The sequence below is a fragment of the Topomyia yanbarensis genome, chromosome 1 (genome assembly GCF_030247195.1).
Source record: "Topomyia yanbarensis strain Yona2022 chromosome 1, ASM3024719v1, whole genome shotgun sequence".
NCBI lineage: Eukaryota > Metazoa > Arthropoda > Insecta > Diptera > Culicidae > Topomyia > Topomyia yanbarensis.
In genome coordinates this window covers 143,455,705-143,483,478 of record NC_080670.1, presented here as the reverse complement: position 1 = coordinate 143,483,478, position 27,774 = coordinate 143,455,705, and the positions used below count along the sequence as shown (strand labels likewise).

The window sequence follows — 27,774 nt, the reverse complement described above, 5'->3', positions numbered from 1 at the left end:
TGTATGTATGTATGTATGTATGTATGTATGTATGTATGTATGTATGTATGTATGTATGTATGTATGTATGTATGTATGTATGTATGTATGTATGTATGTATGTATGTATGTATGTATGTACGTATGTATGTATGTATGTATGTATGTATGTATGTATGTATGTATGTATGTATGTATGTATGTATGTATGTATGTATGTATGTATGTATGTATGTATGTATGTATGTATGTATGTATGTATGTATGTATGTATGTATGTATGTATGTATGTATGTATGTATGTATGTATGTATGTATGTATGTATGTATGTATGTATGTATGTATGTATGTATGTATGTATGTATGTATGTATGTATGTATGTATGTATGTATGTATGTATGTATGTATGTATGTATGTATGTATGTATGTATGTATGTATGTATGTATGTATGTATGTATGTATGTATGTATGTATGTATGTATGTATGTATGTATGTATGTATGTATGTATGTATGTATGTATGTATGTCTGTATGTATTTATGTATGTATGTATGTATGTATGTATGTATGTATGTATGTATGTATGTATGTATGTATGTATGTATGTATGTATGTATGCATGTATGTATGTATATGTGTGTGTATGTGCGGATTTGTTAACAAAATGTCCACATCGGTTTCTCGGAGATGGCTGAACCGATTTTTACAAACTAAGATTCAAATGAAAGGTATAATATTCCCATAGGTTGCTATTGAATTTCATTTTCAACCGACATCTTGTTCCGGAGTTCGGCAAATGTCTGTGTGTGTATGTATGTATGTGTGTGTATGTATGTATGTGTGTGTATGTGCGTCTGTGTGTATGTGACCAAAAATATCACTCATTTTTCTGGCTGAACCGATTTTGACAAACTTAGTCTCAAATGAATGGTGCAACGTTCCCATAAACTGCTATTGAATTTCTAATGGATCCGACTTCCGGTTCCGGAATTACAGGGTGATGAGTACGACCACGCAGAAAATGTAGATTTTAATAAATTCTGCAATGAATGCATAAAGGTGAAAATTTTTCCAAAATATGACCACAACTGCTTCGATTTGTAGTATTAGGTCACTAACATCCATTCAAAGTCTATTTGGCCACATTGGCCACCATCATCGGTTCCGGAAGCCCCGGCGGAAGTATCTAAATTCAGAATAACAGTCACATCGGTTTCTCGGAGATGGCTAGACCGATTCAACTAAACTTGGTCTTCAATGAAAGGTATTACGTCCCCGTAAACGGCTATTTAATTTCATCCCGATCCGACTTCCGATTCCGGAGTTACAGGTTGTGGCGTGCGATCACATAGCAAATTGTGATTCAAACCTATACTCCGATAAAAGCAAAAAAGGTAAAAATTTCGCTAAAATGTCTCTCAAACAACTTAAATTTGCTGTTCTAGGTCACCGACGGCCAACCAAACTTTCGTTGACTACATTGACCACCATAGACGGTTCCGGAAGTGCCCGGGAAAAGCGGCCATCTTTCAAAATTGATGAACTCACATCAGTTTCCCGGAAATGGTTGGGCCGATTTTCACAATGATAGCTATAATATCCCCACAGATGTCTACAAAATTTCGCACGGATCGCTTATATGGTTCCGGAAATATAGACTGAACCGTCCGATCACATATGAAATTCCCATATAAGCCGGAGCTCAAAATTTTTTTCAAAGGGGGGACCCCATGAAATTTCAGAAATCAAATTCCTATTTTTGATGTCAAACATCTTTAAAATGTATGAAACTTCGAGATTTTATGTCATCACGAAAAAATTTTTTTTTGTAAAAATCGACTTTTTTGGACTGTCGATTTCGCACCTTTTTTCAATATTACCGTGGCTCTTTCTTTCATTTACAAAACTTTAGAACTCGAATAATGATTTCTTTTCTTGTATATTTGTCATGTCATGTATAATAATAAAATGTAATATTTGCATTTGAAAGTTTTTAATGCTTATAAACAACACACGGCTCCGACAGCATAAGTCATTAAATTGACTTTACGCTTGTCCGGACATGCCGCAGACTCGGGTGATTCGCATTTAATGCCAAAAGATCCTGACTCCTGCGCTGCAGAAGACAAAAAGCTAAGTAACCGGGAAACTCTAAGCTAGTTCATTGACCCTACTCCACGCTTTTCTAAACTTTCTTACTTCAAATCCTTGCTCTCCCTTGAGTACTATGGCTCTTAATATTTGAAAAATACTTCACCTTCCAGTCCCTTGCTAATTATATATCGTTACAATATAAAAAAGGAAAAAGATTGACTCACTATAAGTCGTTAATAAAAAAGGTATAAACAACACAAACATTCTCGCGTTCATGATTGAGAAAGGCACAATTGCACCGCTAGGTGGATTAAAACAGGTTTTTTTCTACTTCTAAACAAATTTACAAATTGTCCAGATATCTTGCAATAGTCCTTCCAAATTGACAGCTTAGGAACCTGTAATAGAGACCACGCCGTCATCTGCAAGATGCCTAAGCGTGTAGTAATCGGCAAGACATTCGTGAATGTCATTCACGTAAAAGTTGCAGAGTAGGGAGCTTAGACATGAACCCTGTGAAAGAGCCATGTAACTAATTCGGGACCATGCGGAAAATGCATGAGTTTATTAGACGACAAGTTTGGCAAAAAGTTGTTAAAAATCGATTAAGGACCATGATGGTGCAGCTTCTCAGAAAAAAATCATGATAGAAATTGAATCAAAAGTCCCCTAATATCCTTGAAAACTGATGCCATCTGCTCTTTGCTAGCATAGGCCATATGAATTTCCGTTGAGAGCAACGCAAGACAATCATTCGTCCCTTTGCCTTTGCGGAAGCCAAATTGTGTATCTGATAGTAAGCCATTTGCTTCCCAATTGTCAAGGCGGAGTAAGATCATTTTCTCGAACAAGTTTCGGATGCTGGACAGTAGAAATCGGTCGATACGAGTTGTGGTCGGAGGCTGGTTTTCCTGGTTTTTTGATGGCGTGGACCTCCAATTTCATCCAGTCATGTCCAGTATCGAAAATCAAGCCAGCCACTGGGTTCCTGTTCCCATGTCGTAAGAGGAGACTGAAAACAAGAGTTGTCAAGTCAAGGTGTTTCTCCGTGCCGAGGACTGAATGGCTGACAGTACTAAAATATGCCAGTCGCGCACGGAGTGTCGTGGGTTACCCTTGCTGTGTTAAGCGAATCTCTGACACAGTCGACGTTTTTTTCTTCGCAAATTTTTGCTGTCACGGTAAATACGACTGTTGACAACATAGAAAAGAAATATGTCTATTGTTCGGCATATTTGCCGCATAATGAACCATCGCCTACTGATGATTTCAAAAGGGTTGTATCATATAACACGGTGTTCCAAAAACCGTTATTAACAAAAAAATGACCATAAATTTGTCATACGGCATTCGAAAGATGCAGTATCCAAGCATCTTCTCAGTGAATTTCAAAATGATCCATCGAGAGATTCGAGAAATATGACGATTTGAAGTTTTATGACACGTTTCATAAGGCTACCAGCAAACACCCACGGGTTTGGTCCTATCTCTATAAACAAAAAAATATGTGTCTACTTATTTAGTACATGGCATTCAAAAGATATAGTAATCAAGTATATCCCCTGCAAGTTTGAAAATATTTCATTGACGGAATCGAAATTTATAACGGTTTGGATGTGGTATGCGGTCATAGATGGGTTTTCTACTAGACTTCAAGCGTAAATCCATGTTTGTCCATTGACTATTTAGATCGTTTATACATGTCGCGGTTTTAAAGGAAAACCTTACCATTTAATTACATAAATATAATGTACAAAAGGTGTTATTTATATGGCGCACTGAAAAAAATATGAAAATAGGGTTGCCTACCAAATATAATAAATATAATGTGTAAATTAAAAAAAATGATAAAAGTTGGAATGTTTACTTCAAAAGGCTATATCTCAATGGTTTGTTGACCGATTCTAATTATTTTTTTTCATTGTTGAACAAGCAGATAAGCATAAACAGAAGTAAGAAATTTAAAGCAATCATCGAATGACAGTTTTTGTCGAATTATCTAGCAAAAACAAAAAAACGTTTCAACCCTCCTCGGTCTCCTTTAATGATCACCGGTATTTGCATTAACACACTTTTTGATTTGATGCAATAAGCCTTATGAGTTTTTGAGCAATGGTGTCTTCATGTTGGACTATAAGTTAATCCAAATAAAACATGAATGGTGCTTTTCACATTAACGACGATTACAACCGGAGCTCGTCCATTGCAGTTCTTTGACTCTGAAGTTATTATTGCAGTTCAAGTGAAGTAAGTAGGGGTAATTCTTGACTCAAAACTTAATTGGACAGCTCACATCGATTTCAGGATCAAGAAAGCTTGTATGGCCATCGGAAAGCTTGTATGGCCATCGGCCAATGTAGACGGGCTTTCGGCAAATCTTGAGGACTCCAAGTACATTCAATGTTAAACCATCTTCAGAGGATGGTCTTTATGGCAATGACTGGTGAGTTCTTGACAACACCTACTGCTGCTCTAGAGGCACTCTTGAACATAAAACCACTACATGTGTTTCTGCAGCATGAAGCACTTTCTGGAGTATACCATTCCAAGGATGCTGTGCTCTGGAACAATAACTCAATAGATCATGCAACTAGCCACACAAGATTGTGGCCCTAAATGGTTACATGGGATGCATAAACACTTTCTCCCAGTGACCTTACACTCACATGTAGTTTTCTTTTTGAAACTTTCAATATGAGAATTCCTCTTCGTGAGGAATGGCTGTCTGGCTGTATAGAGCGACAACTTGAAGAATACGTAGTTTGTTATACTGACGGTTCTTTGTTGGAGGTCCGAGCCGGGGCTGGTGTCTATTGTCAAGAAAGGAGATTAAACCAATCTCATTCACTTGGTAGATACTGTACCGTATTCCAAGCAGAAATCTTTGCGATTCTGTGTGGCGTACAATCAGCACTTCAACAGGGAATTTGCGGTAAAAGAATTTATTTTTGCTCTGGCAGTCAGGCTGACCTGAAAGCACTTAGTTCGGCAGATTCGAGATCAAAATTAGTAATCGCATGTCGAACTCAAACCGAAGAACTTAGCCTTTAGAATGTTATCTACCTTCTATGGGTACCTGGTCATTCCGGTATTACTGGAAATGAGTGGACTGACGAATTGGCTAGAGCTGGCGTTGCGACTGATTTCGTGGGTCCAGGACCAGTTTTACCACTGTCAATAAGTTGGATAAAGCACAAAATTCGTTCTTGGGCTGCATCCGAACATGCCAACCATTGGCGTAGCTTGCAAACTTGCGTTCAAACAAAGACTTTTCTGCCGGATGTGAGTCCGAAAATGTCAAAGAATTTGTTGCATTTTTCCAAGTACAACTGCAGTATTCTAGTCAGGGCACTGACTGTACATTGCAAACTCAATTATCACATGGCTACTATTCAGGGCGCTGAGTATTATTCATGTGATCTTTGTGAATCCGATTACGGTACATCATATCATTTGATATGCAACTGCCCTGTAGTAATGCAATTACGTATCCGGCTTTTTGGTTCTCCATACATAGATGAACCTATGTACAGAGAGCTGAAACTGAGTGATATGCTATTCTTCCTAACCCAGTGTGGTAAAGAGCTATAGTTTTAGCCGTATTTGAATGACAATATCTCTTCGGGGGTGTTATCGATCTGTTATCTCAATATCCCATCGGGAGTGTTGATATATCCACTCACTGCTTAAATAAAAATTCTAAATCCCTCCGGGGGTTGGAAGTTTCATTCCTGCTGTTGTAGCACCTGCAGATCGTTCAGCATTCCTCCGGGGGTGCAGAATGCTCTATTTTTATTGTTTTGTGTCACTATTTTCCTTACCCCTAACCTTACCAATTCCCCAATTCTTCGCATTAGGAAAATGATGAAAAGACGATTCTTGGCAAGGCACATATCTCTGATCAGCATGGGGAACGTAACATTTGAGCCAGTCGCTACTGCTTCCTGATAGTATAGATGTTCGTAGAGACCGGTGGCGTAGCTATCTTTAGCATATTTGCAAAAGATCGCTCAGAGCGTCCCTGAAGGGATTCACGTCGCACTGTTTGTACGTGGAACATGTCGGGAGATCAAGTGAATTTCCCCCACATTAGAGACACTTTTCGATATCTCCTCTACAGGAATCATCTACATGATTCTCATCGCATTTCCCACAACAAGACTTTTTGTTAAAATGGAATGTTGTGTGTCCCAATTGTTTGCAAACAGTACAGTTCATGACCCGCGGCACAAAAAGGCGAAAAGGTAGACGAACCTTAATAAAGAGGAGGTAGTTAGGGGGGCAGACCCACGAAGGTCACCAGATAAGAGTCTTCACTGGCTGAAGCAAGGCTGAAGTCTTTGGCCCGGAAGAAGATCACGATTCAGCATCCATCTCACCTCACCCTTGTCAGGGGAAGCTATTTGCCCAGTGTACGTTAGTAGTTGAGCCAAGAAATGGGAATGTGAATTAATAGCGGTACATATCTTGGATTTTAGTATCCAGGAAGCTCACAAGAAACGAAACACAGCAAATACTCTGCTGGTCGATTGGCGGTTAACGCGCACACACAAAAGAAGAAAAAAATTCAAAACCTCGAAGAATACACAAGATAATTATAAAAGCGGATTAGCGCCACTTTTTATCGCTTTACACCGCACGGACTGGAAAGATCGAATGCTCGTTCCGAGAGTCATCGAACGAATGTGGTTTATCATGATACTCGCAATTTCTTTTCGCCTTATCGTCATATGTCATATGTTTGTTACATATGCCTTTCGTCATATGTTATTTAATTGCTATTATCGGATTTTTTACTCGGAGAAATTTGACACTATGAACATCATAGAAGTTTGACTGATTCACTGCATATTGTTTTGTACACATTTGAGCCAGTCGCTAATGTATTTTTGGTGTTCAGTGCAGTTTTCGTTTTCTTTCGGACATCACACCGAACCTTTTTAAATGAATAACGAGGTTCTAGCAGTTTTCTTATATCTGCTGCTCGTACTTATTACTGGTCGCTGTAACTGGAGACAAGTATATCATATTTCACGAAAAAGCTCTTAGAACAGAAATGATTCCATGAACAATAATCCAAATTTTGTGAAATAGTTTACGTGAAAATTCCATGAGCATGTGCAAAGTTGCATGAAATTGAAAATTATTAGGAATATTTTCTAAACAAAATAAGCACACAAGATAGATCGTGAATCACGTACTATAAATCATGAGCCAGTTCACTAATTCATTAATATTTTATGATTATGTGAACTATTTCATGATCATGAATGGTGAGACGTGACTAATACGCTAGGAATCATGAACTAATGCACAAATCCATGAATAATATTTTATGAACTATTTTACGAGCACGGATATTGTATCATGACTAATAAATTAGGACTGATAAATGTTCAATAATAGTTGGACTCGGAATGATGTTCCTAAATCTATGAATACAATCGCGAGTCATCCTTTGGTTTGCGAATAATGTTAATAAAGTTGTGAACTAGTTCATGTACAGAAAACCGTGACTGCAGTTTACAATATAAAAACAAATATTTCCACTAATAAAGGCGTTATGCATTACTGAAAATAAATTGAACAATATTATAAAATACATGATTTTTGTTCATGATCCTGTTTTCGTAACGTAAAAACGAGATTGTTCCAGAATGAAGGTACATTATTCGCGATTTTGGGAACAATTTTTTCGTGTAGAATAGTGACACTCATACTATCGAAACTCCAGCGGAAATGGCGAAACGAACAGCAATAGTAACTTCAACTAACAAGGACATATGAACAGGGAGTGAAAACATAGACGAATGAACAACACAAAGTCGAATATTTGTCGTCGAGAACTATATGAGTAGATTGATACCGAGTTAGGCTCATAAAAATTGTTACCGGTCTCCATAGAAATTTTCAACTTCATTGGAGTAGAGTATATACGCCGCCGGGAATTATCCGTCAAAGTTGGTAGCTAAAGGGATCAACGTATGCAGAGGAGCTTTATCGGTTTTGCAGGGAAGGCTGCTAGTCGAATGGCACAATGAATAAAATCGTTATGGTTTACAAGAGGAAGGTTAAGTTTTCCATTAGGCGTAATGCGATTGTTGAGGATACACGCCTCACCGTTGCAGCAAGCTTGCCATGAGCAGAGATCTGGTTTGTCCGCATTAGGCCACCCATGGGAGTCTAGTCTAGTTTGGCGAAGACCGGTGCTTCCTTCAGCTGGCGTATTCTTCCCAAAACGTAATTCAGCTGATTGTTCTGGGAGTTTTGAGGACTACGCTTCTGTTCAGTAGTCGTACCAGTCGATGCTACCGGGAAATAACCAATGTAATAATGCCCCTGTTTTGGAATCTGAGTAGCTTCAACAACTTCCAACATAACGCCTTCCCAAGGCTTGATCGCATCTCTTGTGTTCTCTAGCAACTTAGCTCAACAAATTTTTCCGCGCAATTCTTCTACCTTCACCGTTGCAATCATCCCTTAATTTATCTTCACCGTTGTTTTTTTCCTTTAGTTTCCACGAATACAAGTAGTTAGGGATATAAAATCAACCAGTTCGGTTTCTCATCTTGCGCAGTTCAGAAGCTAAAAATCACTCCGCTGTTATAGCAGGACAGGCAATCAAATTTTATCCGTGCGCTGCATTATCTAGTTGCAAAAACAAAATTCGATATCTACTACCTAGTGTGTGAAACGTGAACAAATAATGAGTAACAATGCCAAGCCAGTTTATAGCCCAGTTCGGCCGAACTATATTGCTGTTGACTTTTCGAAATGTCCGGTAAGACTAGCGACCCGTAACGTGGAGCAATTGTTGATGGTGAACATGAAGCTCAACATAGCAGAAGTCAATGATGTGTAATTCCATCATCTACGTCATGAGGTACTGATTACGTTCCAAAACATAAAACAAGCAGAATCATTTGCTACGCAGAACAACTTGAAGCACGTTGTCGAATGTAATGACATTTTATACAGCATCCCAACATACGCAGACCGTGACACTATTGAAGTTAAAATGCATGGCTTGGCTCCGCGTACTAATCCTGCTGTTATCAAACAACACATGCCAAAATACGGTGAATTGGAATTCTTTTCGGAAGACACATGGATGAACTTCTTCCCAGGTCTCCGCAACGGAGTGCTTGTGGTGAGAATGCGGCCAACAAAACTTATCCCCTCATATCTGACCATTTACGGCAAAACACAAGGTGTTACATTTAATCAGCGAACATTGGTCACGTGCCCAGGGCTGATTCCTACGTGCCACTTCTGTGATCAACCGCTACACCACGGAAAACCTTGCTTGGAGGCTGCTAAAGAAAGTCAATATGCTACGACCAAGACCAGTACACAGTCGTCGTATGCTAAACCACAACCGGTTGGTAAACCAACGACTGCGGTCCGCGCATTAACAAACACTAACTCAACGATATGGTCCAGGACCACTAAACCAACTACCGTTACGAACAGTGAAATTACAACGATTATACCAGATGCTTCCAAACCGACAACCAACACCACCAAAAACTATTGATAGACAATGCAGCTGTTTCACCGCCTAGGAAGAAGATCTCAACACGCAGCAGCAAGCTGCGTGAACAAGACCCGATGGATAGCCTTAGTGAAAATTAATTTTTATTTTTTACATATTGTAAGAATCATAAAATACCCACGGCTCAGTTATGCTAATGCATTGAGCCGTGTCAAATAAACAAGAAAAAAACACGTTAGAGCCCCACTTGAAAGGGTAAAGGCAAAGATACTGTAGCGTGTGCCATGGTGCTCCACTGGTTCCGTGCTCGACTTGTTTGATGTAAGCGTTGGAGTGTTGAAGCTTCCTACCATTCATTCCTGAACTCACTGTCTCCAGAAGGTCGCATGTGCAAGCAGGAATGCAGGGAGTGGTGACACAAGATCTGGAAATGCGCAATGCAATCGAGCATTGTTCGGAAAAAACCCAGACTGTTTGACTAGTATAAGTTATACTAAGGACTAATGTTTTCAATAAGTGTAAGAAATATAACTGTCGTTTTGAAATAACAGCAATAAGTAGCAATCTAAAATTAGCTAGCGTTACGATAGGCGGGCATGTAGTTTGATGATGATTTATAGCATATTTTCGGTGAAATGTATACCTAGTATAAATCTAATGGCACTTTTGTTACTGACAGTGCACTGCACCGGTGTAGTCGATCTTACACTGACTCAAACCAGGGTGTTATCTGTCTATCTCTTTTTTGCATCTATGTCTATGTATCGCCAGGTGGAAACGAAAACGCCATAATAAAACTGGCGTAAAAATGTAAGATATTTATTCGTGTTTGATTCGAAAATTTGTTCTGCGTTGAACCGAACTGCTCTAACAAATGTGATCAAATAGGTAGGGTGAATAAAAGGCAATAGGATACAATCATCTTATTGGTATATGAAACCAGAGATGAAAAATAGTCTGATTTGCAATGAAAAAATAAAACCATTACGAAGGACCAACATTCGTACTTCGGTCGACCAACCTACTACTGCCATGCCGCTTTAGAAGCATTATGAACGCACAGCCCTCCGGCTTTTCTCGATGTTCTTGCCGTAAGTCAATGTAATAGTCAGTATGGCATGTGGGTATATAATCGATAGAGCCGATTGGGTTGCTGTCTGTCAGATCGATTCATAACTTCCCTTATCAAAAATTTGCGAAGCAATGCGTCATCAACACACTGCATCAATAAATTTAACAAATTTCTAAATCTAGTCAAAAAATTGCAGTCGGTTACCATTTCTACTTCTTGGAAATCCCTAAAAAATATTCAACATTAGCTACTTCAGCTAATTATTCCCTAACTACTTCAGGTTATTCCAAAATGCTTGACGGAAGTGGCCAAAATCTAATACAATGTATGTGCTAGCGATAATAGCTATATAATATTATAAATAGTTTTGTTTTGTTCCTGCTTTTTATTTTTACTTATTTTACCGCGCAGTATTAGTATAACAAATTCATCATAATCACTTTCGAATTTTTGAAATAATTCTTGAATGAATATCTTTAGCAATGACAGTTATTATTTAATATTTACTGATATGTACAACATAAAGTACAATAACAATCTTGCTTACTCATAAAACTATTCTATGTAAACGCAGATAATATCCTAAATGACTTCTTATTTATCGTTCATGCCGAGAAATTACTCCTAAAGTTAGTCATATGCACAACAACTACATAACAATGCGACATAAACAACTGCGCAATGTTACTCCGCAATGTAGCACGCATGAAATCTGACATAATATGCACACCAAAATTAATTTTGTACAATTGGCCAAACCAAAATATTTTCTGTTTCTTTATTTTATCAATGTTTCTCAAGTCAGTAATGGACGCTATATCCCACCTTTTACTAGTTGCATACAATCAAAAATAAACGTGCATTGTTATGACTAAAATAAGCGGTAAAAAGCATGACTTGCTCTGGTTGATTACTTCTTTGACCAATTTATCGCAATTCACGCACGGTGCTCGCAACAAAATCTGTTGAAATAATGGTTGCCAATGTCCGCAGAGATTTTTACTATTGATTACAAAATTTCGCGACAACAAATCTTGAATTCGGAACAATATATCGATGTGATATTCACTCTATCGGATTCCCCAATGTCTCAATTAGGGAATGAAGCATTTTGGTGCGGATCTGAGCTACCGTTTACTAGCTAGGGCGATCGGAACACAGCTCTGTCCTGTTTTGCCATACAAAATCAGAATTTTGGATTTTGACTATTGATGTTCAAATTTCGCGACAACACGCCGGGACTTATACTGAACCAATCTATGCGGAAAAGATCTCAAAAATTGCGCAATATACCAACTTAGGGAATGAGTCATTCTGGAGAAGAAATTTGCTATAGTTTTTGTGAAAAATGAGTTTAACCAGCACAAGGTCGCCATCCGATTTTTTTCGCTCCGGTACTGCCTTAAGGAGGAATATAGCATAACGAAATCACTGTTTTTATGCAAAACAGATCAGATTTTTTTTGGTAAGAATTTATTGTTAATCAAAGGCCATTTTGAGACTTTTTGACTAATTTGCTGATTATTATAAATTAAGTTAGCATAAAAAAATTTAACTGACTAAATGAATTAAACAACAATTACAACTTTTTTCGATTTTTTCTACCGAAATAAAACGTTGACAATTCGGCGAAACTGCGAAAATGACCATATTTTAAAATAACTTGTGTCAGTGGTTCCGGTTGGAATTTTAATAAAGGAAACCGGTTAATTTTCTTGGTTTTGCTTATACATTAAAAATCCGGTTTTGGGGCATTATCGTACGAAAAACTTTCCTTTATTGGACCACTCTAATTGACATTCATCATGAATGTTCATATTGGAGGTCAGACTTCTTCAATAAAGGATCTTTAATACACCCTAACATAAGTCATTTTCAGCAAAAAAAATGTCAACTTGCTTGTTGCTAATTTATAAACACAATTTAGTTAAAAAACATTCAAATTATTCAATTCAAAACCGAAAATGGCTGTTGTACTAAAAATCTATCATTGAGGACGTCTAACCTCCAATACAATAATCTATGATGCATATCTATAAATATTGATGTGAAATACAGGTTTTATGCTAAAAAATTGTGGCAAACACGCAAAAATTACTCAAAAATTAACATTTTTTATACTTTTTAACCATTTTGAGGATTATTATAAAGGAAGTTAGCATCGAAAAAGGTTATTTAAATACTACTAAATATAATAAACAACAATTACAACTTTTTTGATTTGTTTTATCGAAATAAAATATTGTTAACTCGCTGAAATGAAAGAATCTTGTTTTTGCTTATATATTAAAAATCCGGTTGTGGCATCATCGTACTAATCCCCAACTTTTCATAACTCTGTTACCCACCCATCTGTTTGCACAAGCAAATGAAACAAAGATACTTTTATGATCTATTGTTGATCAAGTTTTTTACGCATTCTTCGTTCCAGCTGCTAATAATCAATTTATTATAATTTCTCTCTTCCTTCCTATTCCTGAAGTTTTTATTTTGCGCCGGGCTCTTGCTATCAGCTGAGTCTTAATGAGCATAAATTTATATATGGAATAAGTTCCAGTTTAAAATTATACATTCGGTCGGATCTAATTTTCTCTGGGATCAAAGATAATCCGCTAATTATTCTAAAAATTTCGATAAATAGATAGGCTCAGAATTGTGATAATCTGTCTAGAGTAGGCAAATGATGTGGCTGACGACAAGTCTTTTATGACTGATTGCCGCGTCTACATGTCCGCACACAAAGTTGAGAACGACGGTGTGGTCATTGATTCGAGTTTGTCAGGCGTAGATCTACTGATGGCTATTTCAAGGCCCACTTTCTCCAGTGAGCGAAAATTTTAAGTAGTAATCGTACTGAATGGGATTAAATTGTGAGCCCTTTCAAACTCGAACCGGGTAACCTTTGACTGGACTGTTTTGTGTTTAATGGCGTATTATTCAACAAGGATCGTCAGTCTGTTTGGCTGTTTGTACTGCACATCACGCGTATCAGCAATAAGGGTCGGTACGGTATGAATCATGAGGATGACTCTTGCATTAGGAGTGCCTATTGTGAGGAGAGTCCACATGATTTATTGTCATATACAAACAGCGGAATCTGAAGCGTTTCCTTAAGGGATGGGGGATTGGTTAAGGATAATTGAGTAAAAAGACAAATTTAAAAAATGTGGCGCTACCGAGAATTTCCATATAATAATACCACAATTGAACAATATTTACTCTAAATTTCACTACCGAAAATTGGGTGAATGACGGTGAATCTCCGAAGGCGCCTCATCGAAAACATGTTGTGTGGTGTACATCATAACTCGAAATATAATAGGTAGACCAATGATTTCAAAATTCTGTACAGTTCTTCTTTCAGCATTCTCCTGGAAATTTCAGGAGCTTTTATTTTTGCTCGATTTTTTAAGTCTTCGTTGCACTTTGAGTCCAGAAGTCCGATTTTTACTAATGAAAAAAACCTGTTTTAATTTATTTATTTATTTATTTATTTATTTATAATTAATATCAACAGACACAGTGTGGTCCAAATGATAATTTCTTAATCTATTTAAAAAGTCAAATTGTAATCTGCTACGTGGAATGTGAAGATCGAACTCGGATGATAGTTAGTCCGGCGAAGAGGTAATCGGAGGAATAAATTATTGCGAAGGGCGAACGTTCATGTTTATCGCACTGAGAAGCTCGGGGCAGTCAATTCGATCTTGTAAAATATCCGAAGTTGTCATAGCACGGAATAGATCCCGCCGCACTTGCAATGTATCGAGTCCAATAAGCAAACCCCGGCTTTCGTAACTTGGCAGCTGGTGAGGGTTGCTCCAAGGCAATCGACGAAGGGCAAACCGAACAAATCTGCGCTGTACTGTCTCAATTCGATGGACACCGTTGAGATAATGAGGGTTCCACACAACTGAACACTATTCCAGAGTTGATTGAACGAGTGAGCAGTAGAGAGATTTCAAGCAGTAAATATCTGAAAAGTGCTTAGATATTCTCATTATGAACCCCAAACAGCGGGATGCCTTTGCTACAATATAGCTGATATGCTGTTTAAACGTCAGTTGTTCATCGAGAAAAACTCCGAGATCTTTGACACAATTCGCTCTGTCAATTCTGGATTCAGCTAGACAGTAATCGAATCGAATTGGCGTTTTTTCCTCGAGAACATAATGACCGTACATTTCTTGGTGTTTAGGGTCATTCGGTTGATCTCGCACCATTCCGCAAAGGTTTCCAGTTGGCGTTGAAGGAAAGCTGCATCATCAGTATTCCGGATTCTATGGTATAACTTGAGGTCGTCGGCGAAAGACAACCGTGGTCCTTCTAAACAAAAGTTGACGTCGTTGAAATACAGAAGAAAAATCAATGGACCGAGGTGGCTGCCTTGCTGAATACCAGATGAAGCGAAGAACTCTTTGGATACACAATCACCAATCTTGACTGCTTGACGACGATCACTGAGATACGATTGCATCCAACGGAGAATATTAGTACCAAAGCCAAGTCTATCCAACTTTGCCACTGCAATAGCGTGATTAATCTTGTCAAAAGCAGCTGAAAGGTCCGTGTAGATAACGTCAGTTTGAAGGCCGTTCGACATGGCATCTGTCACATATGTTGTGAACGACAGAAGATTCGTAGATGTTGAACGTTTCGGCGTAAATCCATGCTGAGTCTCGGAGATATACTGTTTGCAGTGGCTGGAGATGGGTTCCAACACAGCCATTTCAAACAGCTTAGGAACTGCGCTTAGCGTTGTAATACCACGGTAGTTGTCAACTACCTTTTTATCACCTTTTTTGTGAACTGGAAACATAAAGGAGGATTTCCAGAGTTCGGGAAATACTCCGGTTGTTAGCGACAATTGAAACAGATGACAAAGAGGTTCAACTAAACCGGAAGGGCATTTTTTTAGAATAATAGTTGGTATACCGTCTGGGCCTGCCGAGGTTGAAGCCTTCATTTTTCCAATCGTCAGTTGTACCATATTATTGTCGATATTGATAGAGTTCAAAGACTGGTATGATTGAGGTACATTGAGAGCCGCGCGTGAAGCCTGGGTCGGTGTCAGTTTCTCGTTGGAGAAAACACTCGCGAACTTTTCAGAGAATAGTTGGCAGATCTCCTGTAAACTAGAGCTCATACGTCCTCCATAGCTCATCGTTGAAGGCAACCCAGATTCCTTTCTTTGCTCGTTTACATGCTTCCAGAATGTTTTAAGTTCGGACTTCAACTTACGTTGCACGTTTCGCAAGTAACCGGCATGGCAACGCTTCGGTGTCTTTTTATAGACTTGGTTAACATGAATGTAGTGTTGTCGCAGCACGTAGCACCCAAACTTGGAGTACTTCTTCAGAGCGACTCTTTTAGTCGCTTTTAACCATCTCAGCTCGGCAGTGTGCCACGCTGGGTACTTAGATTGAAGGCCGCTTCTTTTGGGTACATAGCGATCGATAGCATAGCTCATAACATTGGAGAAGGTCTGCACTGCAACGTTGACATCATCATTGTCGAGAATTTCAGTCCAGTGGATATTCGACAGGAAGTCAATAATGCTATTATAGTCGGCTTTTCTAAAATTATAGCTGACGGTGTCAGAAGCATTGCAGTCATGCTTCACTCGAATCGCTTCAAGCAATATATGCAGGGGAGGGTGGTGTCTAACAGTCTTTACCAGGGGGAACGGTGCTGCGGTAACTTTTGGCGCGTAGTCAGATTTGCTCGAAAAACAGAGATCAAGGATTCTGTTGTTCTCGTTCACCACATTATTCGTTTGGCGCATCAGATTTAGACTGTAGCAGTCAAGCAAACTGGTGATACCAGAATGAAAAGATGACAGTTCGGGATCAGCGAACATAAATCCGTCAGAAGCAGAGCGCCATTTTAATCCGGAGAAATTGAAATCACCAACAATCAGGATCTCATCAACCGGGCTTGCTTGAGCGGAAATCCGTTCCAGTGACTCAGTATGTGAATCCACCCAGTGGTGCGATTGTTTTTTTTGCATTTGTCCAAACTACGATTCCATGGATGGTTATGTTCAATATAATGGAGGAAATGTCTGCTACATATTCAGTATAGGCTTGCCACCCCTCCGGGTTGGACCCGGAGATTCCGGTTTTCGAGAGCGATCTGCAGGTCTCCGGGTTTTCCATCAACTTCTCCGGGTTGGTGGGCATAATTTCAACTTTAATTAATAATTTTTAACTTTAAAAAAAATTAAAAAGTCTAACTTAATTATTACTCTGGTTCAGATTTATTTTACCCTTCGTTTCAAGGTGACGAAGATAAGTAGTTCACCAAATATTACTGATTTCGTTCGCAAAACAATGAAAATGAAAAACAATTCAAAATTTACCGCAAATTAAGGAAAGTAATATTTCGCTATATGCTTCAATTGATATTTTGCATGCAACTGCTACAATTGAAATATTGGAGTTGCTCAAAATGGTGTAAAAAAGTTATTTTGCTGCAATTCTACCAAATCACTTCTTTGTTAGAGGTGCTTATCTGTAGCTGCACCAAGGTGTGGCTGATTTGTTCTAATCCAGGTGGCTAAGTCAACTTAACTGTTGTTGTTGAGTTTTGGTTGGGACCTCTGGTGATAAATAACCGACACCACATAGTACTTCCCATGTGATACCGCTTCAATGCCTCTTTTGTTCTCCTTTTCGTGCTAGTTGTGAATAGAGCAATGCTTGTTCGACTTATCTTCCACAGCGAAAGTAGCTGGTGCTTTTGTATTCTTGGCACTTAGCCGGGGAAGTGAAATACTACACCTGATTAAACCGACAAAGCCGTTCTCAAACGTGAAAAATTTACAACTTTATTTTGACGCCATAAAAGAGTGGTGTGCACTAAGGTTGGCAATAACATAACACTCTACGGTAATTGTGAGATAATTTTGGTAATTTTCTAATCAACCATTGCTAAAATCCATGACGACTTACAGAAGGAATGAAAGAGTACATACTTGTCTCTTTTTCGCTCAATAGGTAATGAAAAGCGATTAAAGTGTGTGTGTAAAACCTATCCCATCTTCCACTGGCTGACAGCGGATTACAGAAAAATTTGCATGCATGCAAATTACTTGATTCCAGGATTTGGCTAGGTGCTAGCTCAATTGATGTTCCGATTACCCATTTCGTATACAGGGCAAACCGTGTTCCGAGGTAATCGTTCCATCAACCAGCCCCGTATTAATATATCAAATGTTTGTATCGAATGGATTTTACACTTTCAATTCCGTACATGAGGTAAGAAATCGACACGTATTTAGTGTATTTAATTGAATATAACATAATTGATATGGTCGGTGTTAAGTCAGACCGGACTAAGTTACAAAATATTGGTTTCGAGAAAAACGAGTTTAAAGTTTGAATCGCAGCATCCTTTACGTTATAAATGGAAATAAATTTTTGTCGTAATTCTTGTTTATTGTTACATATTTCAAATCTGGCAAGAGTCTAATGTAGCTGAAGAAATTCTTTATCCAGTGCTATCATTATCTCATTTTTTGGTGTTTTGCGACTTAGTCCGGTATAACTTAACACCGACCATATATAAATTAGAATGTGTATAGAAAAATATACCAGTTTTTCTATTTTACCAATAATGCACAGATAACTTCATCCAGTCTACGACAGCGTATCCTTCCATCCGCCCCTCGTTTGCCCCGCTGCTAACCGCACACATTGAACATACTTGATCCATCCACTCGCCAAATACTCACCAGAAGTACACTCCGGAAAATCACAGCAGAATAAAAGCGACCGAGATAAAAAAAACATGCTAAGTTTGCATAGTATGCACCGAGAAACAAAAACACGCACAGCCTACACATTCCCTACCTCCGTCGCTCACACTCACCGCGATTCCCATGCACCCCATGGAATACACGTCCAGTAAGCACTCACTGAGTGAACAGGCCAAATACGCCCAACGCACAAATTCCACAGCAGAAAGAACGAGAGACATGCAAAAACCATGCCATCGATGACCAAAAAGCTCTACGTGTAGTGTGCAAACGCACTTTTCAGTGGGTTCGTCCGTCTCGCTTTCGCAATAGCTTGGTTCTTCTCTCACTCTCGTTCGCAGCAACAGCGTTCGTACAGAAGTGCTGAGCGGCTGTCGCGGATGTGTATTCGTTCGCCCCGCTTGCCTTTTCTCCTGACGATGCTTCTTCGAGGAACGCTTTTTCTAGTCGTCCCACTTCAGGACACTTCACTTTCCTTCGACGTATTCCATAATGTCCGACTGTCCGACGAGCCTTTGGTTCACTTCCAGCGAATAAACGCACAAAAAACGATTCGAAATGACAGCAATTTACGGAAGAATTTTTCACCTCACGCGCGACGAACCAACCGAACCAGCTTTCGCTAAGTTAGTAATCAGGTAATAAAAAGCGATTAAAGTGCTCTAAAATGTCTATCAATCGCTTTGATTCCAATTTCTGTCTAGTTCCACTCGAAGTCCGATATCCCCCAGGTCAGTGAAAATCTCCGGGTCAAAACCTCTCCAGAGGTGGCAACCCTATCAGTATGATTTGCATATACATATAATGGCCACGAACTTTAGATGCTATGTGTCGAAGATGAAATACTTAAAACCAGCGGTGGATCCAGGAGGAGGATCTGGGAAGTCCGGACCCAGCCACAAAATTTTAACTTGTAAAGTAATTTCAAATTAGTTTAAATTTTAAACTTATTTAAAACTTAAAATCATTTCAAACCATTTTTTTCACTGATTTTTATTAAATGTGGTTATTGCGTATTACGTAAGGTGTTCAATTCAAAATTGAAAATTCAGACCCCCTGAAAAAAAAAATTCTGGATCCATCCCTGCTTGACGCAAAAATATGTAATATTTAGTTAGCTCAATCAGCATTAGCTAAATGTTGTCTTTCAACTAACTTATTTTATCATGTGGGTGGGTGTGAAACAAAAGAATAACCCCCCACCGCATACCAGTGAAAGGTTAGGGATCAAAGCAGCTCAATAAAAGGTATGGTCGTGAAAATTCAATTTCATAAAATATTTTTATTTGTTATTTATCGTGCAAAAAAGGGAAAAAAGAGTTGAATAACGTATCTTTACCGTCAGCTGCATCGAAAAAATCAAAAACACTATATGGCTTAATGACCCAATTGAAAAATATTTTCCAAATTTCCACTACAAACAATTGAGCAAATGACGGTGAATCTCCAGAGGCACCGATTGGATGAAGTAGTCGTTTAAGGAGGATCTTTTGGAGGGCTTGATGGGGAGATTTGATGGGTTGAGGGTTCAGGGAAGGGGGTATCCCACAATGCATATTCCTAGCTACACCCCTGCTAAAATGGAGAAAACATATTTCAGTCAAAAAAATAGTTGGGATTAAGTTGGCGATGTTCAAAGTGATTGCATAAGCGTATGAGAAAAGCATGAATGTACAAATGTCTAAAACTCAATCTACGTAAAAATATTATCGAGATACCTCAAATCTCGACGTTCTTGCATTTTAACGTCATTTGGTATCAAAAATGCCAATTCGATTTTGAAATTTTCCTTTACTCCCCCCTACGAGCATTTTCCAGTTCCTGCTTAGTGTAATTTGGGGAGATGCATAAAAACATACAATATTTGATAAAATAATTCTGATCAATTGCGACAAGTATCACTGAAATAGTTTTTGCCGTGAAAAACAAAATTTACTAAATTTTCCTGAACATTTTAAAATAAAAGGTCAATTCGGGTGAGACGCCGCACCGTGGTCACAAACTGAAAAATGGTGAACAAAAGTATTTTAGCTCTCGTTGATGTTTTCGTGATTAGCTGTCTTCAGCTAAGCTTCATGAACACACCAAAAAATAATGAAATTTAAACGACATGTAAATCAATACGAATGTAAACATACAACGATTGAATCAAAAATTTGATTGAAAATTACGTTGAAATCAATTGGAGCATCAAACAGCATACAATTTTACACTTTCATTCGTGTAATATTACATGTCATTCATTTTACAGCAGTATTCGAGTAAAAATACATTGAACTGCATTAGTTTTCCGTTTAAAGAAACTATAATTTTCACTCCACATGTAAAATTATAATAAAATTAGTTGAAAAAAGCACGACAAGTCGTGTGTATTTGTGGTGGAACTTAATTTTACATTTATATTCATGCTCCAAATATGTGCATGAAAATAAGCTTAAAATTACAAAATATTTTTTTCTGTGAAGCTTGATTACGCCTATAAATCAGTTAGAACCTTAACTTTTCTTAATGGGGTACTCCCATTTCTAGTAAAAATCAATTCAAATTAAAATGATTCGGTAGACTATTCTGGTTTAATAAGCGATTTACGAAAAAAGTTTCGAGTGATCAAAGTCACCCCGATGATCAAAGTCACCCCGGTTTACGGTACGCAACGAATTTTAGGTTACTTAGAACGTCGTCTATTCAGGGGGACGCTGTCTAGCAATTATTTCATACCCAACCTCAGCTGGACCGGACCTGATTATCACGGTTAAACAACAATAAATAATACCTTTTGCAACTATGTCAGCGACTAGTACACGAAACATGCGAAACCCGCGAAACCACTTACCCTATATTCTCTTTTTGGGGTGAAGTAACCAAAAAACGGGGTCCAAAGTGCTGGACTGAGGCGAGATGTTGGGTACGCGCAAATATATGTGATTTGACAACCACAGCCTACCCCTGCGTCTATTCGGTTTCCAGTCTGTTAGTCGAGTGATCTCTAGGTGGCCACACGGATACGTTCGAGGTAGATGAATTGGAGATGATATTGGAGTTCATCAATTATTGGAGTGCTGCAAAGTTCATGTATTGTAGACCGTCGTCGTTCATAACGGTATGCGACAAGCGTTTATCTGCCGATTGTTCCGATTCTCATTTTCTACGTAATTATTTGTAACATAAATTTCTATATGCTGCTTATACCAACCCACTCTCTCGTTAGAGAACCATTGTTTCGAATGCATCTAGGTTGCTGTTATTCTCGTTTATACGGATAATACGATAAGTAGCAAATGTTCTTACGTATTGCTTGGAGTTACACTTATTTTAGGATTTTTCTGTAGCATGATTTAAAACTGCGCTTTAATTTATGTTACTTTTCCATCGCATTAGAGTAAATTCCAATTACTCTACGCCGCATAGTCCATCCGTGCAAGGATTTAAATATTATGCTAGAGAATGCTCAACATGTTAAACATTATAAAACCCTTTAGGTATGGAAATATTATCATACCTCCGTATTTAAAATACATGGCGGATAGCAATTATTATTACAGAAAATAAAACTAAGTAAACTTACTCTGAATTCAGATCCAAGACACGATTTTTGCTTGGAGACACCCTAACCCTAACCGATTGCTCCATTTTTGGCATCTAAACTCACAACAAGAATTTGAGCTGACCGTTCTAATTTGAAACTGTTTTAAAATGTGGAGAGCATAGCTGGAAAATGTCATGGTTATGACCAGTCATCTGGTGACTGGTCGCATGTTTGCTCGTGACATGTACAAGTTGCGGATTCTTGCGACATGTGACACAATCGCGTGTACTATGACACGATACATTTTCCCCGTGACATGTCATAAAATTTGTACATGTTTCAAAACAAAACAGGTTTGTCAAGCGGCTGTACATTTACGGAACTGTGACATGTACGTTCGTTTGCGAACGGTCGCGACAATAGAAAAACAGGTTTGCTTGTTATGTGACATGTCGACAATGAACCGGTATTGAAAATGGGTAAAATATTGGATACCGTACTTTGGCGGATAATTGGAAATATAGAAAATGAGATAATTGTATTTCTTTCAACATTTCACAAATAAATATTGTTTGTTATTGCGAGTTAAGAGGTGTTGAAAATCAATAGTTTTAGACATTTTAAACGCACATTGGGAATTAAATGCGCCAGAATCGAAAAAATTTCAACTTTTCACAGATAAACATTGTTTGTTATTGCGAGTTAAGAGGTGTTGAAAATCAATAGTTTTAGACATTTTAAACACACATTGGGAAGTAAATGCGTCAAAATCGAAAAATTTTCAACTTTTCACAGATAAACATTGTTTGTTATTGCGAGTTACGAGGTGTTGAAAATCAATAATTTTAGACATTTTAAACGCACACTGGTAAGTAAATGCGTCAAAATCGAAAAATTTTCAACTTTTCACAGATAAACATTGTTTGTTATTACGAGTTGTTAACTATTTTTACCAGCAACCTTCGGCGCTGCGGCACTGGGCACACCTCTAATTTTTAACGCATTTTTAAATTTCCATTTTGTCGAAATTACTTCCCGTTGTGCATTTTAAATGTTCAAAACTTTTGATTTTCAAGTCCTAATAACTCGGAAAAATAAGCAACATACATCTGTAAAAATTGAATTTTGTGATTTTGACGCATTTACTTCCCATGTGCGTTTAAAATGTTCAAAACTAGTGATTTTCATATCCTAGTACAGTAGGATTCCGTTTTTGGCAACAATTTTATTTTTTGCTGTTTCCAAAACCGGAACCGTGCCAAAAATTGAACCTTATTTTTAAAGTTTGGATTTTCAATTTACGACTTCAAAAATGTTTCAAGGATTTTTAACCATGTGTGAAATGGAATTCGATGAAAGGAAAAAATAAGAAAATTCAATTTTATTCATATGTTTATCAAATTCAGTCTTCGCACAGTGATCACCTTCCATAAAAAAGTAGGTCAAAACCTCAAAAGGGATCCGAATTTGATAAAAACTTCACATTGGGGTAATTTTACGTCGCTGAATTCATGTTTGGTGTTAATTTATTATTTCTTTTTACCAGAAAATTTTGGCACCTAGGGAGGTTTATAAATTCAACATTTACGAATATAAAGTGCACTATATCTAAAAATGCATTTTCAAAAAGACATCGTAAACTATTTGGGAGCTATCAGTTTTGTATTTCTAAATACGGGCTTTCGATATGAATTGCAAATTTAGTGCCAAGTTTTGTAGTGACGTTGTATTATGCGGTGTAGCGCATTCATCTGCATTCGACTATAAAAATTGATTCCGTCTAACACTAGTTACACTGCTACCACTTGTATTATACATAAACAATACATTTCTATACTTATTGTTATCATTAAATACGACACATATAGTGTAAAACATAGTTAACCTTTAAATGCATAACGCTTTTTTAAAACAACATTGCGAAAAACATCACAAAATTATCACAGTAAAGTATTGAAACTGTAAGACAATTTTAAAAAAATTAAAAAAAAAATGATTTGGGCTTTTGAGGATTAATATGACTCCCATGTTTGGAAATAAAGTCAAATGTAATGTCAATTGATACAAAAAATATCTATTGCACATTTTTAAAAGATTTACTAATGTGTGTCTAAAAATTCCAAAACTATCGTTTTTCAACTTCACGTAACTAGCAATAACAAATAAAAATTTTGTGTGAAAGTAGATTTTTTTCCATTATGACGCATTTATTTTCAAGTGTGCGTTTAAAATGTCTAAAACTATTGATTTTCAAATCCTCGTAGCTCGTAATAACAAACAATATTTATCTGTGAAAAGTTGAAAATTTTTCGATTTTGACGCATTTATTTCCCAGTGTGCGTTTAAAATCTCTAAAACTATTGATTTTCAAATCCTCGTAACTCGCAATAACAAACAATATTTATCTGTGAAAAGTTGAAATGTCTAAAACTATTGATTTTCAAATCCTCGTAACTCGCAATAACAAACAATATTTATCTGTGAAAAGATGAAAAATTTTGTATGAAAGTAGATTTTTTTCCATTATGACGCATTTACTTTCAAGTGTGCGTTTAAAATGTCTAAAACTATTGATTTTCAAATCCTCGTAACTCGTAATAACAAACAATATTTATCTGTGAAAAGTTGAAAATTTTTCGATTTTGACATTTACTTTCAAGTGTACGTTTAAAATGTCCAAAACTATTGATTTTCTACTCCTCGTAACTCGCAATAACAAGCAATATTTATCTGTGAAAAGTTGAAAAATTTTCGATTTTGACGCATTTACTTCCCAATGTGCGTTTAAAATGTCTAAAACTATAGATTTTCAACACCTCTTAACTCGCAATAACAAACCATATTTATCTGTGAAAAGATGAAAATTTTTCAATTTTGACGCATTTACTTCCCAGTGTGCGTTTAAAATGTCTAAAGCTATTGATTTTCAAATCCTCGTAACTCGCAATATCAAACAATATTGATCTGTGAAAAGTCGAAAAATTTTCGATTTTGACGCATTTACTTCCCAGTGTGCGTTTAAAATGTCTAAAACAATTGATTTTCAACTCCTTGTAGCTTGCAATAACGAACAATATTTATCTGTGAAAAGATGAAAATATTTCAATTTTGACGCATTTACTTTCCTTTGTGCGTTTAAAATGTCTAAAACGATTGATTTTCAACTCCTAGTAACTCGCAATAACGAAAAATATTTGTCTGTGAAAACTTGAAAACTTTTCGATTTTGACTTATTTACTTCACAGTGTGCGTTTAAAATGTCTAAAACTATTGATTTTCTACATCTCTTAACTCGCAGTAACAAACAATGTTTATCTGCGAAAAGTTGAAAATTTTTCGATTTTGACGCATTTACTTCCCAGTGTGCGTTTAAAATGTCTAAACTATTGATTTTCAAAACCTTGTAACTCGCAATAACAAAAAATATTGATCTGTGAAAAGTTGAAAAAATTTCGATTTTTACGCATTTACTTCCCAGTGTGCGTTTAATATGTCTAAAACAATTGATTTTCAACTTCTCGTAGCTGGCAATAACGAACAATATTTATATGTGAAGAGATGAAAATTTTTCAATTTTGACGCATGTATTTCCCAGTGTGCGTTTAAAATGTCTAAAACTATTGATTTTTAACTCCTCGTAACTCGCTACATTTATTATCAAAAAGTTGAAAAAGTTCAAAATAATTGAATTTATATAGCGTCTACCATTCCGTTTATCTGCCACTGCACGGTACTTAAACGATCAAGAATAAGATACAGGTCAAACTAGCAAACCATAACAAAATGTTCATCTTTGTACAGGTTCGTAAACTTTGTGACTGGTATCGCCTTACGCGCTACAGGTAAATTATCCTCATGACCAGTCTCAAGACCGATGACGCATTTAAATTCCATGACATGTCACGAGACCAACCATCGAGGCTTGGAAGCTAACCTGTTTGAGACATGAGACATTTTCAGCAGAGCGTGAATGTACGGGTGGCTTGACATGTCGCGAAAAATGTACACAGGTTCCAACTATGGTGGAGAGGTCTAAGCATGCATCGGTACTAGACTTCTCCACATTTTGAAAAAGTTTTGAAATATACATGGGTCAGCTCATATTTTTGTGCTGTGAATTTAAAAAGTTTCGCCAAAAATGATTCAATTTGAACATGATTTAGAGTATGTGGGCATGTAGGGCCTATTCAATCAGAGTGTAAGTGATCTTACTATGGAAAAATAGCAAAAACAGGATTTTGGATTGGAGACACCTCTAAATCATGTTCAAATTATGTAATTTTTGGCGAAACTTCTTAAATTCGCGCGTAGAACAAAATTCCGAGCTGACCCATATATATTTAAAAAAAATTTCAAAATGTGGAGAGGTCTAATCAATACCCAATGTGTCAATACAATTATCTTCTTATAACACAAAGTTTGTGAAGAAGGTGCTCGAGTTTTAATATTTACAACTTTAATTACAGATGCACAGCAGTTCAAATGCCCAGTAAAGGATGGCCAATATGAAGATCCAGTTCAATGTGATAAGTTCTATGAGTGCTATGATGGTCGTGCCACTGAAAAACTATGTCCAGATGGACTAGTATTCGATCCAACGATTCGAAAAATCAACAAGTGCGATCAGCCCTTCAACGTGGATTGCGGAGACCGATTAGAATTGCGTAAATTACAATTAATAATTTATTGTTAAATAATTACAACGTTTAATAATATATCTTTTGTTAACAGAACCACCCAAAGGCAAAAATCTTTGTCCCCGCAGAAATGGATTCTTTGCTCACCCAGATCCTGCAGTGTGCAACGTTTTCTATAATTGCATTGAAGGTGAAGCTAACGAGATTACTTGCACGTCTGGACTGCACTTCGACGAGTACACAGGCACCTGTGTATGGCCAAATGATGCAGGTCGCCAAGGATGCAATCCTGGAACTAATAGTACGTATATCGTCTGAACTCAATCAAATCACTCAATTTAAAAATTATTCTTACAGAGAAGCTAAAAGATGGTTTCACCTGTCCAAAGGATCAAAAGACTGACGAATCTGGCCAGAGCGTAGCGCATCCGAAGTACGCACACCCGACTGACTGCCAAAGGTTCTACGTTTGTTTGAACGGTGTTGAACCACGCGATCTTGGATGCCAAGTTGGCGAGGTGTACAACGAAGAAACTGAGCGATGCGATGCTCCAGAAAATGTGCCTGGATGGTGAGATCAGTGAACAGAGTGACGAAGGCTCTTAGTATAACCAATATTTTTGCGATTTTCAGCGAGGACTGGTATAAAGACAGCGAGGAGAAGAAGCATTAGACTGCATCGTCAATCCAAAACATTCGAACACTCACTATCATTGATCATTCATAAGACTACATGTTGTTAGACATATTTGGATATAGTTAGCTTATAAAAAAATTTCTAAATCGTGTCGATATTGCGGGACAAACAGAAAAATAGTCTGAAGCATGAAGATATTCCGTATATGGACAAACTGTTCACATAAGATTGATTTATTCAAAATATGTTCTTAAATAAGATGAAAAACTTTTATAAAAAAATAAAAATTTGGAAAAAAAATTCACCACAAATCAAAATAGTAACTATTTCATTAACGTGGCAATGTTTCAAGGTGATACAGGAATACCACAGAAAAACATACTCAACACTGTCCTTTTTATTAACGATTATAAGTAAATCAAGCTTCAACATTCAATTAGTAAGGGAAGACAAGAGCCGACAGCATAAAGTGCTAAGTCACTCTACGCTTGTCCAGGCTTGCAAGAGACTCAGGTGATTCGCATTAGATAAAAATGCTAAAACATCCTGACTCCTGCGGTAGAAGACAAA

The 27,774-nt window shown here is 37.3% G+C and overlaps 1 protein-coding gene across 1 annotated transcript in view; it reads left to right on the top strand.

Annotated features, from left to right (window-relative positions):
- The window catches only part of LOC131675930 (protein obstructor-E-like), a 51,700-nt gene extending 24,179 nt beyond the window's left edge, over positions 1-27,521 (top strand). Inside the window, exons 2-5 of the mRNA XM_058955059.1 lie at positions 26,397-26,594; positions 26,662-26,868; positions 26,925-27,138; positions 27,201-27,521. Of these exons, the coding sequence (XP_058811042.1) occupies positions 26,397-26,594; positions 26,662-26,868; positions 26,925-27,138; positions 27,201-27,240 (659 nt within the window). The 3' untranslated portion in view covers positions 27,241-27,521. The remainder of the gene's footprint in view (positions 1-26,396; positions 26,595-26,661; positions 26,869-26,924; positions 27,139-27,200) is intronic.
- The last annotated feature ends 253 nt before the right edge of the window (positions 27,522-27,774 follow it).